Source organism: Chamaea fasciata, unplaced genomic scaffold (genome assembly GCF_029207755.1).
Source record: "Chamaea fasciata isolate MVZ Bird 193981 ecotype frontalis unplaced genomic scaffold, bChaFas1.0.hap1 SCAF_7, whole genome shotgun sequence".
Classification (NCBI taxonomy): Eukaryota; Metazoa; Chordata; class Aves; order Passeriformes; family Sylviidae; genus Chamaea; species Chamaea fasciata.
The window spans coordinates 24,189,805-24,211,064 of NW_027094092.1; the positions used below are offsets into that span (position 1 = coordinate 24,189,805).

The 21,260-nt window shown below is 55.9% G+C and overlaps 2 protein-coding genes across 11 annotated transcripts in view; both read right to left on the minus strand.

Moving 5' to 3' along the window:
* Positions 1-34: 34 nt before the first annotated feature.
* On the minus strand, positions 35-12,555 carry MDK (midkine). Of its 3 annotated transcripts, none has more exons than XM_066188022.1 (5): positions 12,530-12,555; positions 1,734-1,817; positions 1,463-1,624; positions 1,194-1,355; positions 35-771 (listed from the first exon to the last, which is right to left on the minus strand). In XM_066188022.1, exons 2-5 carry the CDS (start codon positions 1,810-1,812, stop codon positions 746-748), a joined length of 429 nt encoding a protein of 142 aa, XP_066044119.1. In that variant the 5' UTR covers positions 1,813-1,817; positions 12,530-12,555; the 3' UTR covers positions 35-745. The 3 variants fall into 3 exon arrangements, with proteins under 3 accessions (XP_066044119.1, XP_066044118.1, XP_066044117.1); XM_066188021.1 differs by lacking the exon at positions 12,530-12,555 and adding an exon at positions 5,201-5,352; XM_066188020.1 differs by lacking the exon at positions 12,530-12,555 and adding an exon at positions 2,984-3,214.
* Positions 7,851-21,260, minus strand: part of DGKZ (diacylglycerol kinase zeta) — a 54,289-nt gene continuing 40,879 nt past the window's right edge. For 5 of the 8 annotated variants that reach the window (XM_066188008.1, XM_066188011.1, XM_066188009.1 and 2 more), the window contains 10 exons: positions 20,715-20,759; positions 20,380-20,449; positions 16,063-16,103; positions 15,280-15,470; positions 14,763-14,794; positions 13,961-14,004; positions 13,480-13,600; positions 12,915-12,951; positions 12,530-12,629; positions 7,851-10,233 (listed from right to left, as the gene is read on the minus strand). In XM_066188008.1, coding sequence (XP_066044105.1) covers positions 10,117-10,233; positions 12,530-12,629; positions 12,915-12,951; positions 13,480-13,600; positions 13,961-14,004; positions 14,763-14,794; positions 15,280-15,470; positions 16,063-16,103; positions 20,380-20,449; positions 20,715-20,759 — 798 coding nt within the window. In that variant the 3' untranslated portion in view covers positions 7,851-10,116. The remainder of the gene's footprint in view (positions 10,234-12,529; positions 12,630-12,914; positions 12,952-13,479; positions 13,601-13,960; positions 14,005-14,762; positions 14,795-15,279; positions 15,471-16,062; positions 16,104-20,379; positions 20,450-20,714; positions 20,760-21,260) is intronic. The other 3 variants (XM_066188010.1, XM_066188004.1, XM_066188007.1) reach the window with 2 other exon arrangements.

The following is a 21,260-nucleotide window of genomic DNA, read 5'->3' on the forward strand; positions in this document are numbered from 1 at the left end:
GGACAATGGGGGGGGGGGGGGGGGGAAGGTTCTGATACTTTTTTTAAAAAGATTTTTATTGGAAAAGAAAAAAAAATCCAAAAGGAGGGAGAGCTCCCACCCAGCACTGATGATGTCATGGCAAAGGCAGGGCGGCTGCAGCCCCAGCATGGACACACATGGTTAGAAGTGACAGAGAGGAGACACAGTTGCTTCTCAGGGTGATGGTTGTGTTTTCCTCAACTGCTGCAGGTAAGTCGTGCCCCAGCCACAGGGATGCTGGAATAAACCCCCTGAGGTGAGAGCAGTCCTTGAGTGAAAAGCCTGAGTGATGGGGTTACTTGGCCATACAACACCCAGCCCTTCTCTCTGGCACCGGTACCTGGTGGAGGAGTGAGGCGGCTCCTGGGCTTGCAAAAGGATGTGCCAAAGGCAACTCGTTTGTGCTGGAGGGTGGAAAAATGTGTGTCCCATCCCAGCTCTCCAAGCACATCCCAGTGAACCCCAACACCAGCCGTGAGGAGGTGAGCAGGAGGCACAAGCAGTGCCCATGGGACAGCAAGAAAGGAGGCAGCCTATCCTGCAGGGTGGGTGGGTTTGCTCTCTACAACACTAATGATTAAAACAAGGCATCTCAGTGAAAGAGGAGGTCACGGAAAGGAGTAAGGAGAGGAGGAGGAAGACTGTAGTGTAGGACAGCTGCAGCTGGACATCCAGTCCTGTAGGCACCACGTTGAGGGGCTGCTGACAACGCTGGCTTCCAGCTCTAGTCCTTCCCCTTGCCCTTCTTTGCTGCATTCAAGAAGCAGAGGGGACAAGAGTGAGTGCATCTGCTGGCAGCTCGCAGTTCCCCAGGCACTGCTGTGGTAGAAATGTAGCCAGCATGGCTGGCTGAGCAGTGTGCAGTGGCTGCATCCCTGCAGGCAGCCTCCCACCATGCCAAACCACGTTTTGCACCAGACCTAGTGAGGAGAGCAGGGAATCCCCAATCCACCAAAGATGGCAGTGGTTTGTGAGGGGACCAGGGTTTTTCCTAGCAGCACTTGCATCACACCCAGCCAGCAGCTGGACTTCACAGTGCAAAAGAAAGAGCATCCTATGAAATCACCCACACCACCAACAAAGCCAACCCCAACAGGCCAAAGTGCCTCCGAAAAACCCCTGCCCAGGGTTGTAACAGGACCCTTCTGGGGGCAGGAGTGGTGGGAACTGACCTTTGGACTTTGACTTGATCTTGGAGGAGCAGGGCTTGGTCACATAGACAGTCTCCTCACACTGGGCATTGTACAGGGCTTTCTTCAGGATGCCAGAGCGAGTCTTCAGGCCTGTCTGAGCGCTACAGCCTCCCCAGCTCTCAAACTTGTACTTGCAGTCAGCTGAATGAGAGGGGAGAGGCATCAGAATTAGCCAGGACCTGGCAGCACACTGGCCTCCATTACCCAGCACAGGGTGGTCCACAACCAGCCTACATCAATGCACCCACCTCCAAATTTCTTCTTCCAGTTGCAGGGGATCTTGCACTTGAGCTTCCTAGTCTCATCTTTGCAAGTTCCCTCGCGGTAGCCCAGGCCACAGTCCTTACTGTTTGGAACACAGGGTCCCCAGTGCCAGTCCTCACACTTGGAGACATCCTTCTTTGTCTTTTCTGCATGGAAAAGTGGAGTGGGTGCTCTCTGCAGGGACAGGGGAGCATGCCCCACTCTGCCTCCCACCCCACCCTGCCCACTCACCCCCTGCCCCAGGCTGCCTCTCACCTTTCTTGTTCTTGCCAGCCTCAGCGGCAGCAGCCACCAGGATCAGAGCCAGGAGGAGGAGGAGGCTCCGAACCTGCATCCTGCCTGTGGAGGAAGGAGAGAGCGAGGTGGGTTGGAGGTTGGGGTGCAACGTGGTTTCAAGGAGGGGCATGGTGGGCTGTGGGCAGCCTGTGTGGGAGGAAGACAGCAGCTGCCTCCATTGCACACACTCACCTCCATGTGCATGTACACCCCTGTGCCCTGCTTGTTGCTACCCAGTAGGGGTAGGGTATGCTCACTAATTGCAACAGGAAGGTTAATTGTGTACTTCCAACAACTGTATCCCACCAGGGAGCTGGGCTGAGAGACTGTTCCCACCCCTGCAGCCCCCCCCACTGCCCTGCATGTAGTCAAAATGCTCTCCATGGGGAGCCCCACAGCCCACACAGCATCTGGGGAAGGTCCTACAGTTGGGTGCCAGTTGCCAGCCCTTACCCCTGTATTTCTCTGTGGATCATTTATCCATGACCCAGCAGGCTGCTGCCCCATACCAGAGCCTTGAGACCAGGGAACACAGCTCCCATAGTACCTTACTCCAGTTCCAGAGGATACCAGGGAGAAGGAAAAAAATCCAGAAAAATAAATCTGCTTCTATGAGAGGTCTGAGAGTTAAATCAGTGGATTTAGCACAAAAAAAAAAAAAAGCATCCACAGTGTGGGAACTCATTGGAGGGATGTGGCAGGAGTGCTGAGCCCACTGCCCACACCACCTATGCATGCAGGTGCACACACCTGGGAGCAGGTTGGGGACAAGGGTGCACACACATAAAGCTTTGGTTCTGGGGATTGTGCCTTGCCCCCCTGCCCCGATGGCCTCGGATCCTGTGATGGCTCCCTTCTGGCTGCTACCATGAGACTCTGGGATGTTGCTGCCAACACTGGGGTCCTAGATCCTGCTCTCAGTGGGAACAAGAGTGCAGGTATGCAGAGCCAGTGTTTCAAATCTGGAGACCCCTTCCTGCTCCCCCAAAGCCTTTTAAGATGCCACCCATATCAGAAATATCAGCCATTCAGAAAACACATGGCACCTGCCCTGGCTCTGTGATGGGCTTTGCAGAATTGGGCTGTAGAGGACAGGATGAACCACAGGCCCCAGGGGACATCAACACAGGCAAGAGCCCAAGGTCAGCGTTTGCTCCCTCCCCTGGGCTCCCTGGGCAGCATGCCAGAGAGAGCAGCATCCCACATTATTCAGGCTCCAGTGCACTCACCTTTCATGCATCCGCCGCCAAGCTGCCAGCCTCGCTCTGCATTGAACTGTCACAGGGAATTACACAGACTGGCTGGCTGAGGGCACAGTCGTGGGGGTGAGATCTGCCTTCCCCTCACCCAGCCCGGCTGGGAGCCATCCTGCTGAGCACAGCATGGCTCAGCTCTGTTCCCACCCATCTGCCCTCAAAGGGGACGAGGGCTCAGCGCAGATGGGCGTGCTACAGATGATAAGGCTGGAGCTGAGCTGATTTACAGACATGGCTGTCCCACTTTCTGTAGCAGCTCTTACGGGGTAGCACCTCTGACATCCCTATTATTCACAGCATCCCCCTGGTTTCAGGTGTTCTGTAAACTTCTCCCATCCTTTTCTGCGGAGCATTTCCCTGTGCTCCTTGCACCTGCCTCCCAGCCCAGCATCTTCTGCATGGTCTTCAAGCCCTCAGGGCAGACAGCCCCAGCTGCTATGCTCACCCCGGCCTCACCTCCAGGCACAGACTCCCTCTGTTTACCATGGGTGCAGTGGCGCCCTGCCCATGTGTACACAGGGATGCTAGAAGGATGCCCTCTGAGGGGATGACCAGCTCCAGCTCCAGGGACCCCTGAATTTGTTCCCAGGCTCGGCCCAGGACACTGCATTCCCCAGGCAAAGGTCTGCAGGGACCTTCAGTCATGGCTCATCCCAAAGTGTTCATAAGGAAAACGGCATGCCGCTTCCCAGCTGGTTTTCCAAACAGCCAGGCAAACAAGAGCTGTTCCTGGCTGGGCTGACAGCACTTTCAGGCATGCTCACACAGCCCTACTCCTCCTGCATCCCTGGGGGGCCCTGGCCTCTCTCCTCAGATGCTGGCTCCCACATAACATCAGTCCCTGTTCTCCCTTCCCCCTCCTCTAGCTGCCCTGGGGTTTTATGATCTAGGATCAGCTCTAAAACGAAAAATCAAATCACCAGGTGAAGCTGAAGCTCTAAAAAGAAAAATCACCTAGTGAAGCTGAAGCAGTACTCAAATACCCACTATTGCAATGGGAAAGTTTGGACCTCTTTCCCGACACCATTCTGGGCCAGGTAGTGCCACCGACACCTCCTAAAGCGGGCCACACATCCCCCCCAGCTCCTGATCCCTCAATGGTGTCCCCATGCACTGCTGGGAACGGGCCGGCGGCTGGGCTGGCACCCCCCTCACATCCCCTTTTCCAGTAGTGGGACCTCTCGGCTCGGCTTTGCACGGCTCAAATTGCAGCTGGCTCTGGCAGTGGTGGATGCAGGACTGCTGTCCTCCCTCTGCCGGCTGAGCTGCTTCCCAGCCTTCGGGCAGGCAGCCCGGCACTCGAGGAGCCAGCGCAGCGCTCGGGAAGCCCGTGGCCTGGAGTGCCAAGCACCGCGGCAGCAGGAAGTTCCCTGCTGCCAGGAAAGGGGAGACCGAGCATGTGCCCGTGAGCCGAGGCGTTAGTACGGCCAGGAGATTTTCCTAGAGGTGCTGAGGGAAGCAGAGCCGGGGCGTGTGGGGCTTTCCAGCAGGCGGCCTCATCTTCCCCTCGCAGGGAGCAGAAGGCGCTCCAAGGGAAAATGGTTCTGCCCCTGCACGGGGGGCAGAGAGAGGAGCAGGCAGCGCCCTTCCACACCTCTGGCCTCTGCTCCCGCCTCAGGGCAGATGCTGTGCCGTGAGCCCCGTAGAGCCTCTTCTCGTCGCCTTCCGGAGAGGCGGGCGGTGGTCGAGCCTCGCCCCGGGGCAGCTCCCCGGGCTCCGACCGGAGGATCGCCACCAGCTGAGTTCTCCCTGAACCAGTGTGGGGTGCTTCCCCAGATGAACGGGGGGTAGGATACCGGGCCACTATCTCAACCCATCTGCTCTCCAGGAGCTCTGACTCCCACCCAAACAAGCTCCATCCTTCTGCCCCTCCAGGTTCTTCCCCGGCTCCTCTCAGGTGATCCCGCACCTGGGGGGTGGGGGGGGGTCACCGCCCCCGTGTTCCGGCCCCAGTCGCCCTTTTCTGCAGCTCCTCCCCAGCCAGAGCCTATCCCCCACCCCGGCAAAGCCCCTTCCCGCTCCGGGGAGCCCTCAGCCTGGACGGCTGCCGCCTCCCCGGGGAAGCGTCGGGAGGTCTCCGCTCGCCTGGCCCGGGGCGCCCATCGCCGTGGCGTCGGGCGGGCGGTGCCGCCGTGCGCGGGGCCCTGGGGTGGGGTCCCGACCCCGAGAACTGGCCGGGGCCGCACTCACCTGGGAGCGGAGCGGAGCGGAGCTGCTGCCTTTGTGTGGCGGCCGCGTGCGGAGCCCCGCGCGGCGCACAGCGGCCCCTGACGTCGGGCTCGGCTGGCAGCAAAAAGGTGGGTTTTTAGCCCAAAACTTTTCGCAAGCTCCTCCTCTGCCCCCCGGCAGACACAAAGGCCGGGTGGCGGAGGGGCGGCCCGCGGGCAGCCTGGCCCCTCGGCCAGTGGGGCGGGGGCAGCGCGGGGCGGCGGCGGGCCCCTCGGCCGGGGATGAGCCGGGTCCGGGGGGGGGTCAGGTCCCGCGGGGCACGGCCCCGGTCCCTTGTCCCCTGTCATCTTCCTGCTGTGCTTTCCAACCCGTACCCGCAGTGCGGTAGCAAGGGAGCTGTGCGGGTTCAGCTGACCACGCACCCCAACATCACCGAGTGGCTGAAGGGTGCACAGCTGAACAGCCGGGCAGGGTTTCCCCTAGGGGCTGCTGCTCTGAGTTCTGCTGGAAGCTGGCCCCGGGGGTGCCTCGGTGGAGTAAAGGGTCTCCACCGGGTCCGTGGATGCCTCCTTTTCCATCAGGGCCACTGGCATCAATGGACCAACCTTTCATAATCTCTGCCCTTTTCACCCTTTGCTTGCTCAGCCCCTCGTGGGAGGTTGCTAGGAAAGGGGTACTTGCTCAGCACCCAGAGCGGCACATCACTTCCATGCTGTCTCAAATGTCTCTCCAGTTCCAACCCTTGACCTGCCTGCTTGTCCCCAGCTCAGCCATGCTGTAGCCCTTCTCCTTGGACCAAGTGGCGGTATCCGAATGCTGGTGGAAGATGAAAAGGACCTTGCTAGTCCTGTGAGGGGGCAGAGATGCATTAGTGCACATCACTCTCAGCAGTGGCTGTGCTTGGTCCCTTTGGGCTCTTTTTGAGGGTCATGGGGGAAATGGCTCCTTCCCCAGCTCAAATAAGCAGCAGAAGGCCTTGATTGCAGAAAGGGACCTCATACTGAGGAAAGGAAGAAAAAAGAGGGAGTGTGACCAACCCAGGTGCATTTTCCTGCAATTGGTTAGCTTGAGCTTTTTACCTCTAAAAATGTCACAAGCTAATTCATGGCACGTCAGCTCTGCATTTTCCATCTCTGGTCAAAGCCTGATCCTTGGGGAACTGGTAGTGGATGTCGCAGCAGTGCCAGTTCAGGGACACAGCCATGCATGAGAGAGGAATGACCTTTTCCTTGTTGAGATGTGTGGCAGGTAATCATTAACGGGGCCAACGGCTGTCACCCCAGCTCTGCTTATCTGGGGCTGGGCTTGCATGGCTTTCTCCAGCCTGCAGACATGTACCTGGTGCCTACACCTCCAGGTGTGATTCCATCCCACAGGAGGGCAGACAGAACTCCGAACCTCCAGCACCTGACTGAAAAGGAGAAAGAAGGGATGGTGACACCTTTAGAGAGAAGGGCAGGCCGCTGCCCCAAAGGTACACTGCCCCTTTCCCAACACTCCTCCTCAGAGTGATCACACAGTGGGACTGCTTTTCTTCCCCACTGTATATTTGACACTGGGGCAGCTGGAAGACTCCAATTGCCATGGTTACTGACAGCCTCCCTGCCGAGGTGTGGGCCAAGCACCAGCATGCTGGGGTCTGGGCACTGAAGCAGAGCAGGCCCCCTCCTCCCAGTTGCACGTACACCTGGTCCCTGGGGAGGCCAGAACAATTTGGTGTGCCTTACACCTGCTACAGATCCTCACTGTTAGCTCCGGGCAGGAGGGGAGGGTTGAAGACCATGAAAGAGAGGCACAGTGGGGGTGGAAGGGACAATGCAGGCAGGGAAGGAGGCTGCTTCTCCGGGCAGAGAGGGGCTGGCAGGAGCACCAGGCAGGCAGGCTGCTAAACTGCCCCTAGAAATCCGAGTTTAAGAGATGAGTATAGGTCCTCATCACCCATGGGGTCCATCACCAGCATGGCATCAGCCACTGCAATTACCTCCTTTTTCAAAAGCAACTCCACTGGAGAGAAGTTACATTGGCCACAGTCATCCTTATGAGTCTGAGGCTGGAAGTGTCCCTAATCCTCTGCTTTTGTAATCAGAGAGTGGTCCTTCCACCAGAGTGGCAGAGATAATCCCTGCCCTCAGTGCTCAGCACTGGAGGGAGAAGCCCCAGACTCTCTGCTGGAGCTGGAAATGAATAGGAAGAGCCCCAGACAGCTCATCTCCCGCAGAGCAGAATGCCCGGGGACAACTCACCACAAAAAAAGGCCAACAAACGTTCTGAAACTGGAGGCTGGATGCTGCTGCAGTATCCACTGACAGCTGTGGCAGTTGCTGGGGCTGCCGCCTTTGCCCCAAGGAGGAATAGCAGGTTGCTGACTCACATGTCCAAGGCCTTCTGGATCACTTGGGAAGGCAGTGCACTTTCTCCCTTTCCCACATTACACTGAGCATTGATAATGCTCCACACAGAATGGAGGAGAAGGTCTCTAAGGACAAAGATCTGGCAAACAGGATGCTGTGCTGGGAAACGACCAAGGACGTGGGCCATCAGGGAACTCCCAAAAGTACCCCCAAGTTTGGACAGGGGCAGAGGCCTTGGGATCCAACCTTGTTTGTGCCATGCAGGGCATCTGTTGTGCAGTGCCCGCTGCAATCTTGCCGATGCAGCAGGAGACAGGAACTAAAACATCAATCTCTTTATTTAAATGGCAAGAAACAACAACATCCAAACAGTCAAAGTTGAAAAGCAATGGGAACACAGGCTCTGCCAGGCCCTGGGCCGGCTAGAGCCAGCACCCTCACATAGTTACAAAAATACAATCCTACAACAGCGTCTAGGAAACACAGACCCAGGTATTGCACAGAACCCCTGCCCTCAGGGGGGCAGGGCGACCAACACCCCCTCCTTCTTCACCAAAATATAAGCAGGCTTGGAATTGCACAGCAACTCAGCTCACAGGTGCACGGAGGGGCCAGGCAGGGATGGGGACAGTGTGTCTCTCAACTACCTGTACAAAAACTATACGGGAGAAAGGGGAAAGCTGAGGCTCTAAATGCCTCTGGACCAAACTGGGCATCCCATCTGGGGCAGCAGTGGTGTGGACCTCTGAGATGACAGTGCCTTGTCAGTGGCCTGCCAGCAGTGCTGATGAGAACTCCAGGCACTTCTGGAGTGTCCCAGCTGTCAATGCATTAGTACGCTATCATTATTATTTGCCAATACTGCCACTGGCGCCTGGGCACCCTGCACTGCCCTGCGCCTCTGTTCCCCAGTACAGCACCCCCATCCTTCAAGAAAACCCTGCCCCTGGGCAAAAGGTCTGAAGGGTATTCTGGTTCCCTAAAGTGTGCTCATACCCTTTTCTTGGTAGTAGGTGGGATTCAAACAGCGCCACTCAGCACTACCCTGTGGGCACGGCTGCATAGGAGTGCAGAGGGACTGCACAGACCACACACGGCAGCAGCAGTGTGCTCTCCTGGAGCCAAGCTGCCAACAGCAATCCCCTTCACAACAACTGCCCACCCAAAAGTGCCAAGTAAGTCTGCTAGGCTCAGAGCCATCAGCTTTCCTCCTCTGTGGGCACCTCCTGGTCTCAGAGATTCAGTTCTGCAAAAGCCTTGCTGAAGGCCTGGCTTGATGTCTCTGCATCAGCTGCTCACAGCATCAACAGGGGAGATGGACTGTGGTGCCTCATACTCTATGGCAGGTGGTTGGTGAAATTCCATCCCATTGCAGGCATGACTCAGGGCTAGGACCTCTGAGGGTTCCTCTTTCTGCTGAAACTGGAGAGGGTGAGCTCGTCATCTGCCCAGGTGGGTTGTGTCTCATCTGCAAGAGCTCTCAAGTTTTCCCTGCAAAGCCCTGTGCCCAGTTTGGGGAATAGCAGGAGTCAGACTAATAGGATGCATGTTGCCAGGTTGGGGGGCAGGAGGGGATCCCTGAGAGCAGCACTTGACCCCAGCACTGCCCATCCAGCCCCATGCAAAGTCTAGCATTGAGGGTGAAACTGAAGCACGGAGGGCAGCTGAATCCAAGTCAGCATTTGGGAACTGTAACAGGCGTCACCACTGCCACTGTCCCAGCTGAGCGCAGCTCTCCACCATCCTGCAGTGGGCTCACAAAGAGACGCTCAGCAGAGTGGGTGTGCAAACTGTTCCACCCAGCCCCATGGAGAGAAGTGTGGTGGAAGGGTTTGGTAGCCTTCCTCCATGCCATCCCAGTCCTCAGTCAGACTGCTGACTGAGCACTAAAGGCCCATCAGGAGGGCACCCGCTGCCCTACTTCCAGCTGCACCAGTCCCAGATGCTCTGAGGAAAGGCTGGATCCACAAGTGACTTCCCTCCTGCTGCAGAAGGCTCTGAGTAGGGAAACACACGAGACCTGGTGCAGCACCAGGAGGGAGGAGAAGGCAGGGCTCTTAAGTTGTGGTGCTTCCTTTGGGGCAAAGCCTGCGGCTCACAGCCTCTGCAGGCTGTCCATGGAGTCTGTGCCTCCCTCAGCTGTGCCAGACAGGAGAGGAGGAACAGCACACAAACCTAGCCAAACACCTAACAGAGGGGCACTGCCAGCAGAGAGAGGGGCTGAGCAATGATATCCCACAAGGATCATAGGTAAGAGCCTGTGGAGGGGGCACTGGCATTACTCCCATGAACAAGGGGCTTCAGCCTGGCCTGCTCCACCATGGCTGGGGGATAGAGCCCACCTAGGGCAGGGAATGTGGTGAATGAGAGGCGAAGGGGTGGACACAAAGATTCAGGCTTCAAGTCTGAAATACCCATTGTCCTCATAAACAGAGTCCCAGCCCAGCCTGGGGCAGAGCTCTTCTGCATCCATCCCCAGGGACCAGGTTGGCATCTGGGGAGGGTTGGGCCAGATGCAGGTTTGCCAGTTGGCATTGTCCTCTTCTCATCCTGCACGAGCTGGCTTGGGCTAAGGCACACCAGGCACTACACAGCTGTCTCCTGGTCCTCCCGCTGGATCATCTGGTAGTGCTGTCGGTTCTCGAGGTAGGCAGCTAAGTCGGGGTCATTGGCTTTCTCAGCACGGTGCTTTGGGGTGTCTCCCTGCACATGGGAGGCAAGAAGTCAAGAGTGCCAAACACTGCCTAAACACTGCTTTGGCAGCCAAAGGCGTCCCCATTCCCCCATGTGGCTGCATCCAGCAGAGCCTGCAGCCAAACCCCGAGTCAGGCGGCTGCCAAATGCCCATGTGGTCACCATGGGATCAAAATGTGCTCCTGAGGAGCCTGACTACTGCACGCCTGGAAGCTGTCCCCTGAAGGGCCATCGGCTCCAGGCATAGGCTAGGATGTGACTGACCCTGAGCATCACAAGTCACCCAAGAAGAGACAAAGGCTGGTCCCCATGACCTGCTCTTCTGCTGTGCTGGGGAGGCAGGCAGGAGAGGGTGAGGAATGAGGGGCATGTCTGGGGAATGCCCAGGAATACCAACCCCCCTTCCCTCTCACAGCCTGGCTAGCGCTCCAGCTCCCGGAGGAGGATCACATTTCACCAGCTTATTGCAGCCATCTGGATTGTGTCCACTAATGAACTCCCGCACTCCATAAAAAGCAAATCTGTTAACAGCTCCCAGCTCTCTCCTCTCCCCCTTCCCTCCCCCTGCTCCTTGCTCCTCCTCTCCAAGTGCCCAGGCTCTGCTGTGCCACAGAGAAAGGCCACAGAAACCTGGCACTCTGCCGCTGCCATTGAAAACCAGCCCTGGAAGGGACACCCGCCCTGCCCGGCTCATCCCCTGGTGCACAGCAGGGCACGGGCAGCTGCAGCAGCATGCCGAGGCCTCCAGAGCAGCCCACAGGCATATTACTGCATCAGGAACAACGTCAGACATGCAGAGCCCTCCGCTGGGCCTGGATGTGGCTGTGCACAAAAGCCCATCTGCGTGTGGCTGCAGAGAGGTATCATGCACCAAGAAATCTCCTTGGGATGTGCACCCCAAGACTGGGCACAGCCCGTGGTCCTGCACACACCCCCCCACAGCTAGGGGATGGAGATGACTCTGTACTTTGGTGCTGGCTCTGTTTGATGGTCTCCTCCCCACATCCCCTGAATGCAATCACTCATTTAACAGAGAAGGAATTGAGCTTCTTTCCTGTTCCCCTGCAGAAGCCCCTCTGCATCACTGCTTGTCGGCAGCCTGAAACTGGAGCTGCCAGGGCCTCCCTGCCTGGCTGGGCTGAGGCACTCCCAACTGATAAGGCTCAGCCTCCTCCCTCACCACTTCAGGGAGCGGGATCAGCCTGCTCCGAACCCGTGCTACAGGTCTACCGCTGGGGTTTCTAATGAGGAGGATCCTGCTTGTGCAGGCAGGCTGTGACCCGGAGCCCATGAGAGGTCAGTGCAGCAGCATGGCAGGGTCCCCAGGCAGCCACAGGCACGTGCAAACCCATTCCCTGGGGCGGGCGCGTGCCTGAGCAAGTCTCCCTTTTGTGCTGGCAGGCTGGGGACAGAGGGGCCATGCCCCCTTGAACTGCCCTCTCCTCTTGCCTCTGCCAGCTGAGTCTCCATTCAGGGCAGCCCCACACTGGGCACTGCCCAAGGCCTCCTAAGCCTGAGACAGGACCAAGGAAGAGAGATAGGGAGCCAGAGATTATCTGTACTGTGTACTCCTGGCAGCTGGCAAACAGGGATGTGCATTGTCTAAACTGAACCCCAAGCTCCACCAGCACCAGCACCCCGCAATTGGGCTCCTAGCTTGTGTCCTAGACATGCAGATTGCACTCTCTTGGCTTGTTCTGCTACATCACATCACTACGAGCCTCTACCAGAGAGATCTGACCGCATCCTCTCCGCCATATGCCAGCCCCAGGAACCTCCTGTACCAAAACATGGCCCCAAGCCCTCCCTTTTTGCAACTCTTCTGCCAGGGCTGGCACAATTCCCTGACACTAAGGCACGGCTCAATTAACTCGGCATGTGAGGGAAAGTGCTGCCACTGCTTGCTCCTGCTCCCCGCAGGCCAGCTTCACCCGCCAAGAGGAGCTCCCAGATCCCTCATCATGACTGCCGGTGGGGGAGAGCGGGGGGAGTCCTGCAGCTGGGAGGGAGCTGAGAATGTCCTTGCTCTGACCCCTGAGGGTGGGAAGGGGGAGACAGGGATGAGACATTCCAGCCCCTTGCTTCTAATTTAATAAAACAACAGGGAGAGAAGCACCAGGAGAAGAGGGATTTAACCCCTCTGTAGCTGGGCTCTACTGGACAAGCATGGGTGCTCCATGTCAGCTCCTCTCTGGCTGGCAAACACCTCACCCAAAGCACCCTTGCTCTGCTCTCCTGCTAGCTCTGCTCCTTGCCACAGAAAGGTTGCCACAGAAAGCCACACTGCCACCGTTCCCGCTGTCACCTGCAGGTCTGTCTTCATGAGCGAGGCCCCGGCCTCCACGATGTAGTGGCAGATAGTGCGCTGGCGTAAGGCTGCAGCCTGGTGCAAGCTGGTCTCACCGCTGAGAAGGAGAAAGCGGGAGATGTGAGATGTCCCCCTGAACAGGGACAATCAGCACATGCAAGTGGCAGCAAGAGACAGCAATTCAGCAGCAGTTGGTGCTGATGGCGAGTTGTGTTTGTCCAGGCAGCCCTGGCAGAGGAGGGGGTGCTACTCGGGCAGTTTGTCCAAAATGGACTGGGAAACATGGCTGGCAATTAGAGCAAGGGCAGCTGAAGTGCCCCTGTGACTGGTCACTTTGCAGAGGGTCTGGCCAACAGGTAATGCAAGTCAGGCAGCGACTTACTTCTCATCCTCTGTGGCGTCAAGGATTTCTGAAGGAGCTGTGGAAAGAAAGAGTGCAGATGACTGAGACCTGGCTCCAGGGCAGAGACAGACCTGCCTACTCCCTGGTCACAGTCTGCATCATTCCATAGGGGCTGCTATTTTCATGCTGCCTGCAGAAGTCCTAGCTCCAAAAAACTCAGGTCAGCAATGGCATCTGAGCCCAGCTGATCCCAGGAAAGAACTGGTTGTGGACTCACTACAGCGAAATATCTAAATAAAAATAAAGCTGTCTGTATTTCAGTGGGAACTGCCAAAAACAACAGGTCAGCTGCCCTGAAGGCAGAAGCAAGACACTGAGAATGTTGCCCAGAGACATGCTGATCCCTGCCAGGATGCAGCAAAAGCCATGAGGATACCCCAGTACTGGCAGACAGATGCAAGGAAAAGCCCATACACCAGAAAGATGATGTAGCAAACCCAGAGGGAAGGAATGTGAGCCCAGGAGTACTCCCTCTGAGCAGAGGGTTGATTTTTTTTGGCTGTCAGGCTCCTTTGCTAAGAGTGGCACTCTGGCTCCAGCTCACCATTCTCGATGATGTATTTGACGATGTCCTTGCTTCCTGATTTGACAGCATGGTGGAGGACAGTCTGCCCCGAGGAGTCTCTCACCATCAGGTCTCTTCCAGCTCGGTGCAGCTCTTGGAACTACAGGATTGTCAGATTGCTCAGGATGAGTTGCATTTCCCAGATCCAAGCCCCAGCATTATGTGCCTGGAGTGCCTGACAGGTTGCGTGGATACTTGGGGCTGGTGGGGAGCTCTGTCCAGCTCAGCCATGCTACCAAATCCCTTCCCTTCCCTTTGTGTCCCCCAGGAGATGAACCAGGGCTCTTTGCCAGAAGCCTGCCTGGTTTCCAGCCACCACTCCTGAAGGAAGGCCCTTGACAGGTGCTGCTCCACAGCAATTGGGGAGCATGGCTGGCAGGCCTTCCCTTAGCCTAAGGGGCACACCAGCCCAGGTGCCAGCTCTGGCTGCTCATTGCAGCAGGCTGCTGGAGCACCTTACCTTGCTGAAGTTGCCACTCTTGGCAGCTTCTATCAGAAGGTCATCTGCAAAGAGAGACACGTCAGGATCAGAAAAGTCAATCTGTAACACAGCTTAGCTAATCCTGGAGACAAGAGTTGGGCACCAGAGGTGTGGAGCACGAGCACAAGCTCCTCCACGGAGTAACCCCTTGGTCAGACTGCATTTACATGGCTCCTTCACCTTCAGGAATGTAAGGGACAAGCCAGGGGAAGGAAAGAGACACCACGTAGGGGTGCAGCCAGACCTCAGCCCCAGGGAGGTGCACATGCAGGGGGAGTTGTCTTTGCCCTTGGGCAGGGTAACTTGTGATGAAAGTGGGGAGCAAGTCTCCTGGGCATCAGGCAGCAGCCAAGACGCCTCTCACCAATGACTCACTCACACCTCCAGGCTCCAATCAAGCTTCAGGAAACTCCTTCCATTTGTTCAGCTTGGTGAGGCCCCTGATCTAGTGTTCCCACCTCCCCAGGGAGAGGCAGAGACAGCCTCGCAACCCAGTCCACAGCGCTCAGCTCTGCAGGTGGGGGATTAACCCCTTGCCACATCATTTCCCGCTTGGTGGAGCCGGGAAGGCGCCTGGCTGGGCCACTCCACAAATCACTGTCAGGTCTCGTGTTCACCTCTGGGTCACCCGCCCGCAGGGCTCCCTGTTTCAGGACACATGGAACAACAGGGCTCCTCCCTGCTCACCAGGGAAAGGATTGGCCAAAAAAACCCCCATGGTAGGAAAACAAAAAGAGTGCAACCTGAGAGGGGGTATGGCCAGGGGTAGGAGTCCACTCACCTTTAAGTGGGAGGCAGCACTCAGGCTCAGCGCTGGAAGGGAAGAAGAGAAAGTGTAACTAACCCTGCCAGTCCTGGCAGCAGATGGCCCTAATGGGCTTGCCAGCACTAGAGGGATGGAGAAACCTGCTGGTGGCACTCCTTCCCTGATCTGGGTTCTTCCCCATCCCCACAGCCACTTCAGCTGCTGCTCCTGGCACCATTGCTCATCCACACCTGACACTGGCCTTAGTTTGGCTGGAAGACATCCATGCCCTTTGCCCCATGGGCCAAGTGCTGGAGCTTGACCCCATGGCTGAGCCACCTGGTGATGCCCCACTGTTGAGGGCAGCACTGCTGGAGGAACAAGGAAAACAGGATGGCATCTCATCCCTTGGTCTTACTCAATGCTGAATTCCTGCTTACTTCCAGGGAGCTCCCCTGTAATCTGGCCCAGGGATCAATGCTGTGAAGCCAACCCTAGCTCTCTCATCACTGTCCATTCCTCATGAGGCCCAGCACTCCCATTCCAAACTCACCTGGGGGCAGGAGAGGAGGGTGGAGAGGAAGAAGAGGAGGGAAATGCAAAATGGTGCCCAGGGGGTGTGGCAGATGAGTCCACCAGGTCAGGCATGGCAGGAGAAGTGCTCACAGTCTGAGTGACCACTAGCTCTGGGTCCAGCACATAGAGCTCATCCTGAGAGATCTCTGTCACATAGTTGAGGTGTTCCTGAAAGGCACAAGTCAGGACAGTCTTCCTCAGAAGCAAGACCTACTTCTGCAAAACTCCATCCCCTCATATCCCAGTGTGTGGGTTTGTGGCCCATCCGTTTGTTCAGCAGACCAATAGTGGCTTGAGCAGTCTTGTGCCTGGGAGCCTTTACATCTCCTTGTTCTTTTCAGGCTTCCTATCTCCTGCCACCTTATCAACCTTGTAAACCTTATCTTCATGACCTCCTCCCCAGGTCATTAGGGAAAGTATCTCATACTGGTGAAGATGACCCCAGCTGGTGGGTCCCCAGCCAGTCTTACTATGTTTGCTATTCCTTACCTGCTGCACTGGAGGGCCCTGCAGGCAGCTTTCAACCCAAGGTTCTGTGCTACCACCCTGGCTTTTTCCCTTTTCTCCAGAACCCCGGAGGTGCCAAGCCTGGTCCTGGGCCAGGCTCATCATGCCATCCCTTTGGGGGATGTCAAAGGGCAAGGCAGTGGTATGAGACCTGTGTGGCCCCAAGGCTATGCCTGCCTGTTGGTCTGCATGCAGGTGGGACACCCAAGCACCTTCCCAGGGGGATGACAATGCAGGATGAGGCTGCACTCACCTGTGCCCGGTCTATCCTGTAGAACCGATCAGCCGTGGTTGCTGTAAGACAGGAACAGAATGAGACAGGCTGATCCTTAGTGTGAGACAAGGGAGATGGCCTCTTTCCACCATGAGTGACAGTGAACTATCCAGACACTTCATGGCTTGCACAGAGGATGCAGCAAAGCAAAAAAACAGCTCCTGACCAGGAGCAAACCACTTCCCTTCAGGATTCTGCTGGTGTCTTCACCCTAGAGGCAGCCCTTTAGGCCTGAAGACCACCATGCCCCTGTGAAATGTGCCTTTGCTTGTTATCTCCTCCTCAATGACTCCTGGCAGGGAGCCACAGGTCAGGCAAGAACACAACAGCTGATGCCACAGCCTTTCTGGGGGCTTTCAGCTGCTCCAGCATTATCCTGAGCAGATGAAGTTCAGGGCTACGCAGTGCACATCTCAGCATTCACTTACACCAGGTGAGGAACTGCTGTGATTAACATGGCACACCTTGTTAACAGTGCTCAGAAATGGGGCACTGCAGGAGGCTCTGAGAAGAGAGAGCTCAGCCTCCTTCTGACTTGACTAAGGACCTTCATGAGGCCACTCAGAGCATTCTGACTGCCAGGCACAACAGAGCATGCCACCACCAGCTGTAGATCCAAGCCCCTGTCTCCTAGGATGGCAGGAGAGCTTCAAATCAGCCTCCATCCTGTCTGAGTGCATCCCTCTGCTCATCCCTCTTCCTTAGAGAAGAGATCACCAAGAGAGAGGGAAGCTGCAACAGAGCAAGTGGCTATGCTGGAGCCAGATACACACACCCACCACCCCTAGGGGAGCAGGGAAGCATTACGGACTTAGGGCATCACCAAGGGAGACCAGGACAGGTAAGAGTACAGTCCCAGGACAGCTGGATTCCCACGCAGGCCAGCATTTCCCCAACATCCTGACAGGCTGTTGGTGCCAGTCCAGGAGAGGTTGCTGCAGTGGGATCCTTGCAGACCCAAGGATCTGCAAACAGAGTGGGGATGTGCCAGGGCAGGTGAGAAGAGTGAAAGAGCCCTGTTTATCCTGGATATTTGCATCCAGGGAGCTACTATTCAAGGCCTAAAATGCAGCCCCTTGAATAACCTGTGCTGTGTTGAATGAGACTTTAGTCTCTTTCCTGACACATTTTCCTGAGCCCAGAACCTGCTGCTGGGAGACTGGCAGGAGAAGAGAAAGCAGCCCTGCTACAGAAGTCCTGGTAGTGACATCTAGGAGCAGCAGCACCAGCAACACCATACACAGGGCTGGGACCTTGAAGGGAGAAGTTGCACCCTCCCTGCCTAGCACAAGGCTTCCCAGGCCCACTTTGCAACCCATGGTTGTGCACTGCTGTGGTCTACACACTGCTTGCTGGGATATCAGAGAGATGAAATGCTACCAATGGGCCTTTCACTCAGCCAGCTTCCATGTACAGAGGGAGCTTCTTGGTCAGAGAAGGCAAAGGGAGATGAGAAAGCTAATTTTAGGCAGGGGAGAAGCAGCAGCTGGAGCCCAGCAGGGAGGCTGTTCTTCCATAACATACGATGCTCATGGTGAGGCCAGCTTCGAGTACACTGGAGCAGGGGGGCCCTCTGCCTGCACAACACAGGAGAGCATTCTCAGCAGGCCCGCAGTGACAAACACATGCTACCAAGATGCCTTCAGCGCCACCAAGCTGCCTTCAGCTCCAGGGGCAGGAGAACCCCATGCTCCACTCTGGCTCAGCAGCCAGGCATGCAGCCTGGAGGAAAGCACTGCTGTGCTCAGCCCCAAAGACCCAACATCTGTGAGTCCCAAGCCTCAGTGGTTCCCTATGGCTGGTCAATGAATATCTGTTCTCTCACCCCCCAAATTCATAGAATCACAAAATGATCAAATTGCTTAGGTTGGAAAAGACCCTTAAGATCATCAAGTCCAACCATTAAACCAACACTACCAAGTCCACCACTAAACCACGTCCCTAAATGCCACATCTTAACATCTTCTAAGTATCTTTAGGGATGGGGACTCATCCACTTCCCTGGCAGCCTGTTCTAATGCCCTATCACCCTTTCAGTGGGAAAAAAATTCTCCCTGATGCAACTTGAGGTCATTAATTTCCCTTCATCCTCCTGCTTGTTACTTGGGAGAAGAGACCAATACAATTCGACACAACCTCCTTCCAAGTAGTTGTAGACAGAGATAAGGACTCCCCTCAGCCTCCTTTTCTCCAGGCTAACCAACCCCAGCTCCCTCAGCTAAACCTCCTAAGATTTGTGGTCCAGACCCTTCACCAGCTCTGTTGCCCTTCTCTGGACATGCTCCAGCACCTCAATGTCTTTCTTACAGTGAGGGGCCCAAAACTGGATGCAGGATTCCTGGTGTGGCCTCACCAGGGCTGAGTACAGGGAGACAATCACTGCCCTGGTCCTACTGACTACACTTTCCTTGATCCAGGCCAGGGTGCCATTGGCCTTGGCCACCTGGACACTGTCAGAGACTGAAATAGTTCATGCCTCAAACACTGATATAAAGTTTTGCTCATTGTAATGAAAACTGTATAAAGAAGCGACAACCAAAGAAGCCTCTCTAAAGATACTTGACTGGGACTTTGGACTGAAAGTCAAACTGCTGAGATTAGATAAAGGGAAAGCCCATTCTTCAATCACCTGAAACAAACAAGTAAACAAGGAAAAGAATGTAAGCCAAACCCCGAAGTCCTGCTAAGAATCAGGCCGTACCCCACAGACCCATTTGTTGGGAGCAGGTTTGCACAGATTTCTCCCCCAGCCAAGGTGGGGAGAGGAAGTTTTGGTGTGTTGTAACCTCTGCTCAGGGGCAGTGAACCCATCTTCCCTTACACAAACTGGCTATGGAACCCCCAAGCCCGGGAAGGCCCCATTCACAGGATATTCATGTGAGGAGCACCTGAGGGGGTGCACTAATCCATCAAAGGCCCCGCCCAGTGCCCCCATAGTCATTTCTGAGGCCTTGCACCACAGGACTGCACATGATGCAACAGATGTGGAAGAGACAATGGCAAACTCCGCCCCCGCCCCCCTACCCCGGGAGGTGTCTGGATTTTCCTACCTTGCCTGAGTGTATATTACCCATCAGATTCTATGCTTTTCGGGGGGACCTTCACCGCCAAGAAGACCAGCTGGAGAGGATCAACGGAGCATCACTGGGATCCATGGAGTGGTGATACTTGCCTTATTCTGTCCCTGTTGCTCTCCTTCTGTACCCCCCACCTATTTTCTATTTCTTTCTCTCTCTCTGTCTTTCTCACATTTACTATCAAACAAAACCCATACTATTGTCACTGGCATATGGTCTCATTTGCACCTTAATTCAGCCAGGGCTATTCCTAAGAACCTTAGCAATTGCATCCTGACAGACACACACACACTGAATCATGTTCAGCTGCTGTTGACCAGCACCTCTAGCTCCTTTTCTCCTGAGCAGCTTTCCAGCCCGTTCTTCCAGCCTGCAGCACTGCATGGGGCGGCTGTGACCCAAGGGCAGGACATTCACTCTTCTGAACCTCGTGCAATTTGGCCTTGGCCCATGATCCAGCCTGTCCAGATCCCCCTGCAGAGCCTTCCTGCCCTCCAGCAGATCAACACTCCCACCCAATTTGTCTGCAAGTGACAGAGGCTGTGCTTGAGCTCCTCATCCAGACTGATAAAGATAATAAACAGGACCAGGACTGATACTGAGCCCTGGGGATCACCACTGGTGACCGGCCACCAGCTGGATGTAACTCCAGGCACCACCACTCTCTGGGCCCGGCCATCCAGCTGGTTTTCTATCCAGTGAACAGTGCACTCATGTGAGCCACAAGCAACCAGTTTCCCCAGGAGAATTCTGTGGGAAACAGTGTCAAACATCTTACTGAACTTCAGGTGGACAACATCCACAGCTTTTCACTCCCACTGAGCAGGTCACCTCGACACAGGAAGAGATCAGCTTGGTCTCCTTCCTTGCCTGTCCCCTCTGAAGAGTTTATAGCCATCCATTGCAGCACCCCAGTCGTGTGACTTGTCCCACCAGGTCTCTGTGATGGCAACTGTCTTTTGGCTCCTCCTGTTTGTAGCCCATGCTGCATGCATTGGTGTCCATGCACTTCAGCTGGGCTACTGATTCCTCCACTAATAATACTAACACTAATTCCTATGCCCTAATTCTCAGGTGCTTCTGTGGCTTCTAATGTACTGGAAACCCTTGGATCTTTACAGCCATGTGGATCTCCATCTTCTACCTCCACTGAGGTGGTTAGACCTTGCTAGTACATCATCAGACCCAGTGAATACTCCTAGGGGAGGGTGATACTCACAGTCCAGAAAGCACCACTTGGGTGACAGCTTCTGGAATGACAGTGTCTTCGGCTTGGCTCCATCTCCCTCCTGCATAATAAAAGAGAGGATAAAGATGTAGCTTATGGCCTCTGCATCTCTCTTCGGAGCATTGCTCCTCCTTTGGGAGGTTCCTGCAGACACAGAGGACTACAGGCACTTGGATGAAATTGAACACAGGCACAGCACACTGCAACAGGGAGCACCATGGGACAGACTGGAGCTGACTGTAGAGCAGTGTCACAAGATGAGCCCATGAGACCGGCACAGTGGACATGACAGATGGGCCCAGAGGACAGAGAGAGGCCATACGCACCTGAAAGAGCAGGCGCTCTAAAGCAGAGGGCTGTGCAGGGAAATCCTGCAGAAAGGCAAGGTGTCCTGTTACAGCCTGTGTCTGGGCAGCCCCCCAGTCCCTCTCTCATCCCATTGGAGTTGCTTAATGTGCTGCCATTTCTGGCCTTACACACTGTCTGGCCAAGGTACCTGGTCCTCACCTGGCTTTAAGGACGGAGCACAGTGCTTGCCCAAGGAGTGAGAAGAGGTAAACCATGAGGAACACCAGCCACACTGCACAGTTTTAAAGGTGCAGGAGATTGCAGGTGCATCGGTCTACCACACTGACACAGCAGGAAAGCATCACCCTGCGAATCCAGGAGCTGCTAGCCATGTGCCTGCTCACAAAGTGGGCAGAGGCATGCATACAGAGCGGGCACAGCAAGAGGCAGATGCCAGTGTGCCAGCCCAGGCAAGCAGCTCTGCAACTCAGCTCTGCGGGACTCTATAGATACACTGGACGGGATTCCCACAGGCACAAGAGCCAGCTAACAGCAGACTAAAAAAGGTCCCCGTGATCTTCCGT

Bases quoted from the DNA above. Each gene is read 5' to 3' on its own strand.
- MDK (XM_066188020.1), bottom strand. The intron at 1,625-1,733 runs GTGAGAGGCAGC...TTTTCCATGCAG, and splicing joins GGCTGGCAAGAACAAGAAAG to AAAAGACAAAGAAGGATGTC. The intron at 1,356-1,462 runs GTGGGTGCATTG...CCTCTCATTCAG, and splicing joins CTGGAAGAAGAAATTTGGAG to CTGACTGCAAGTACAAGTTT.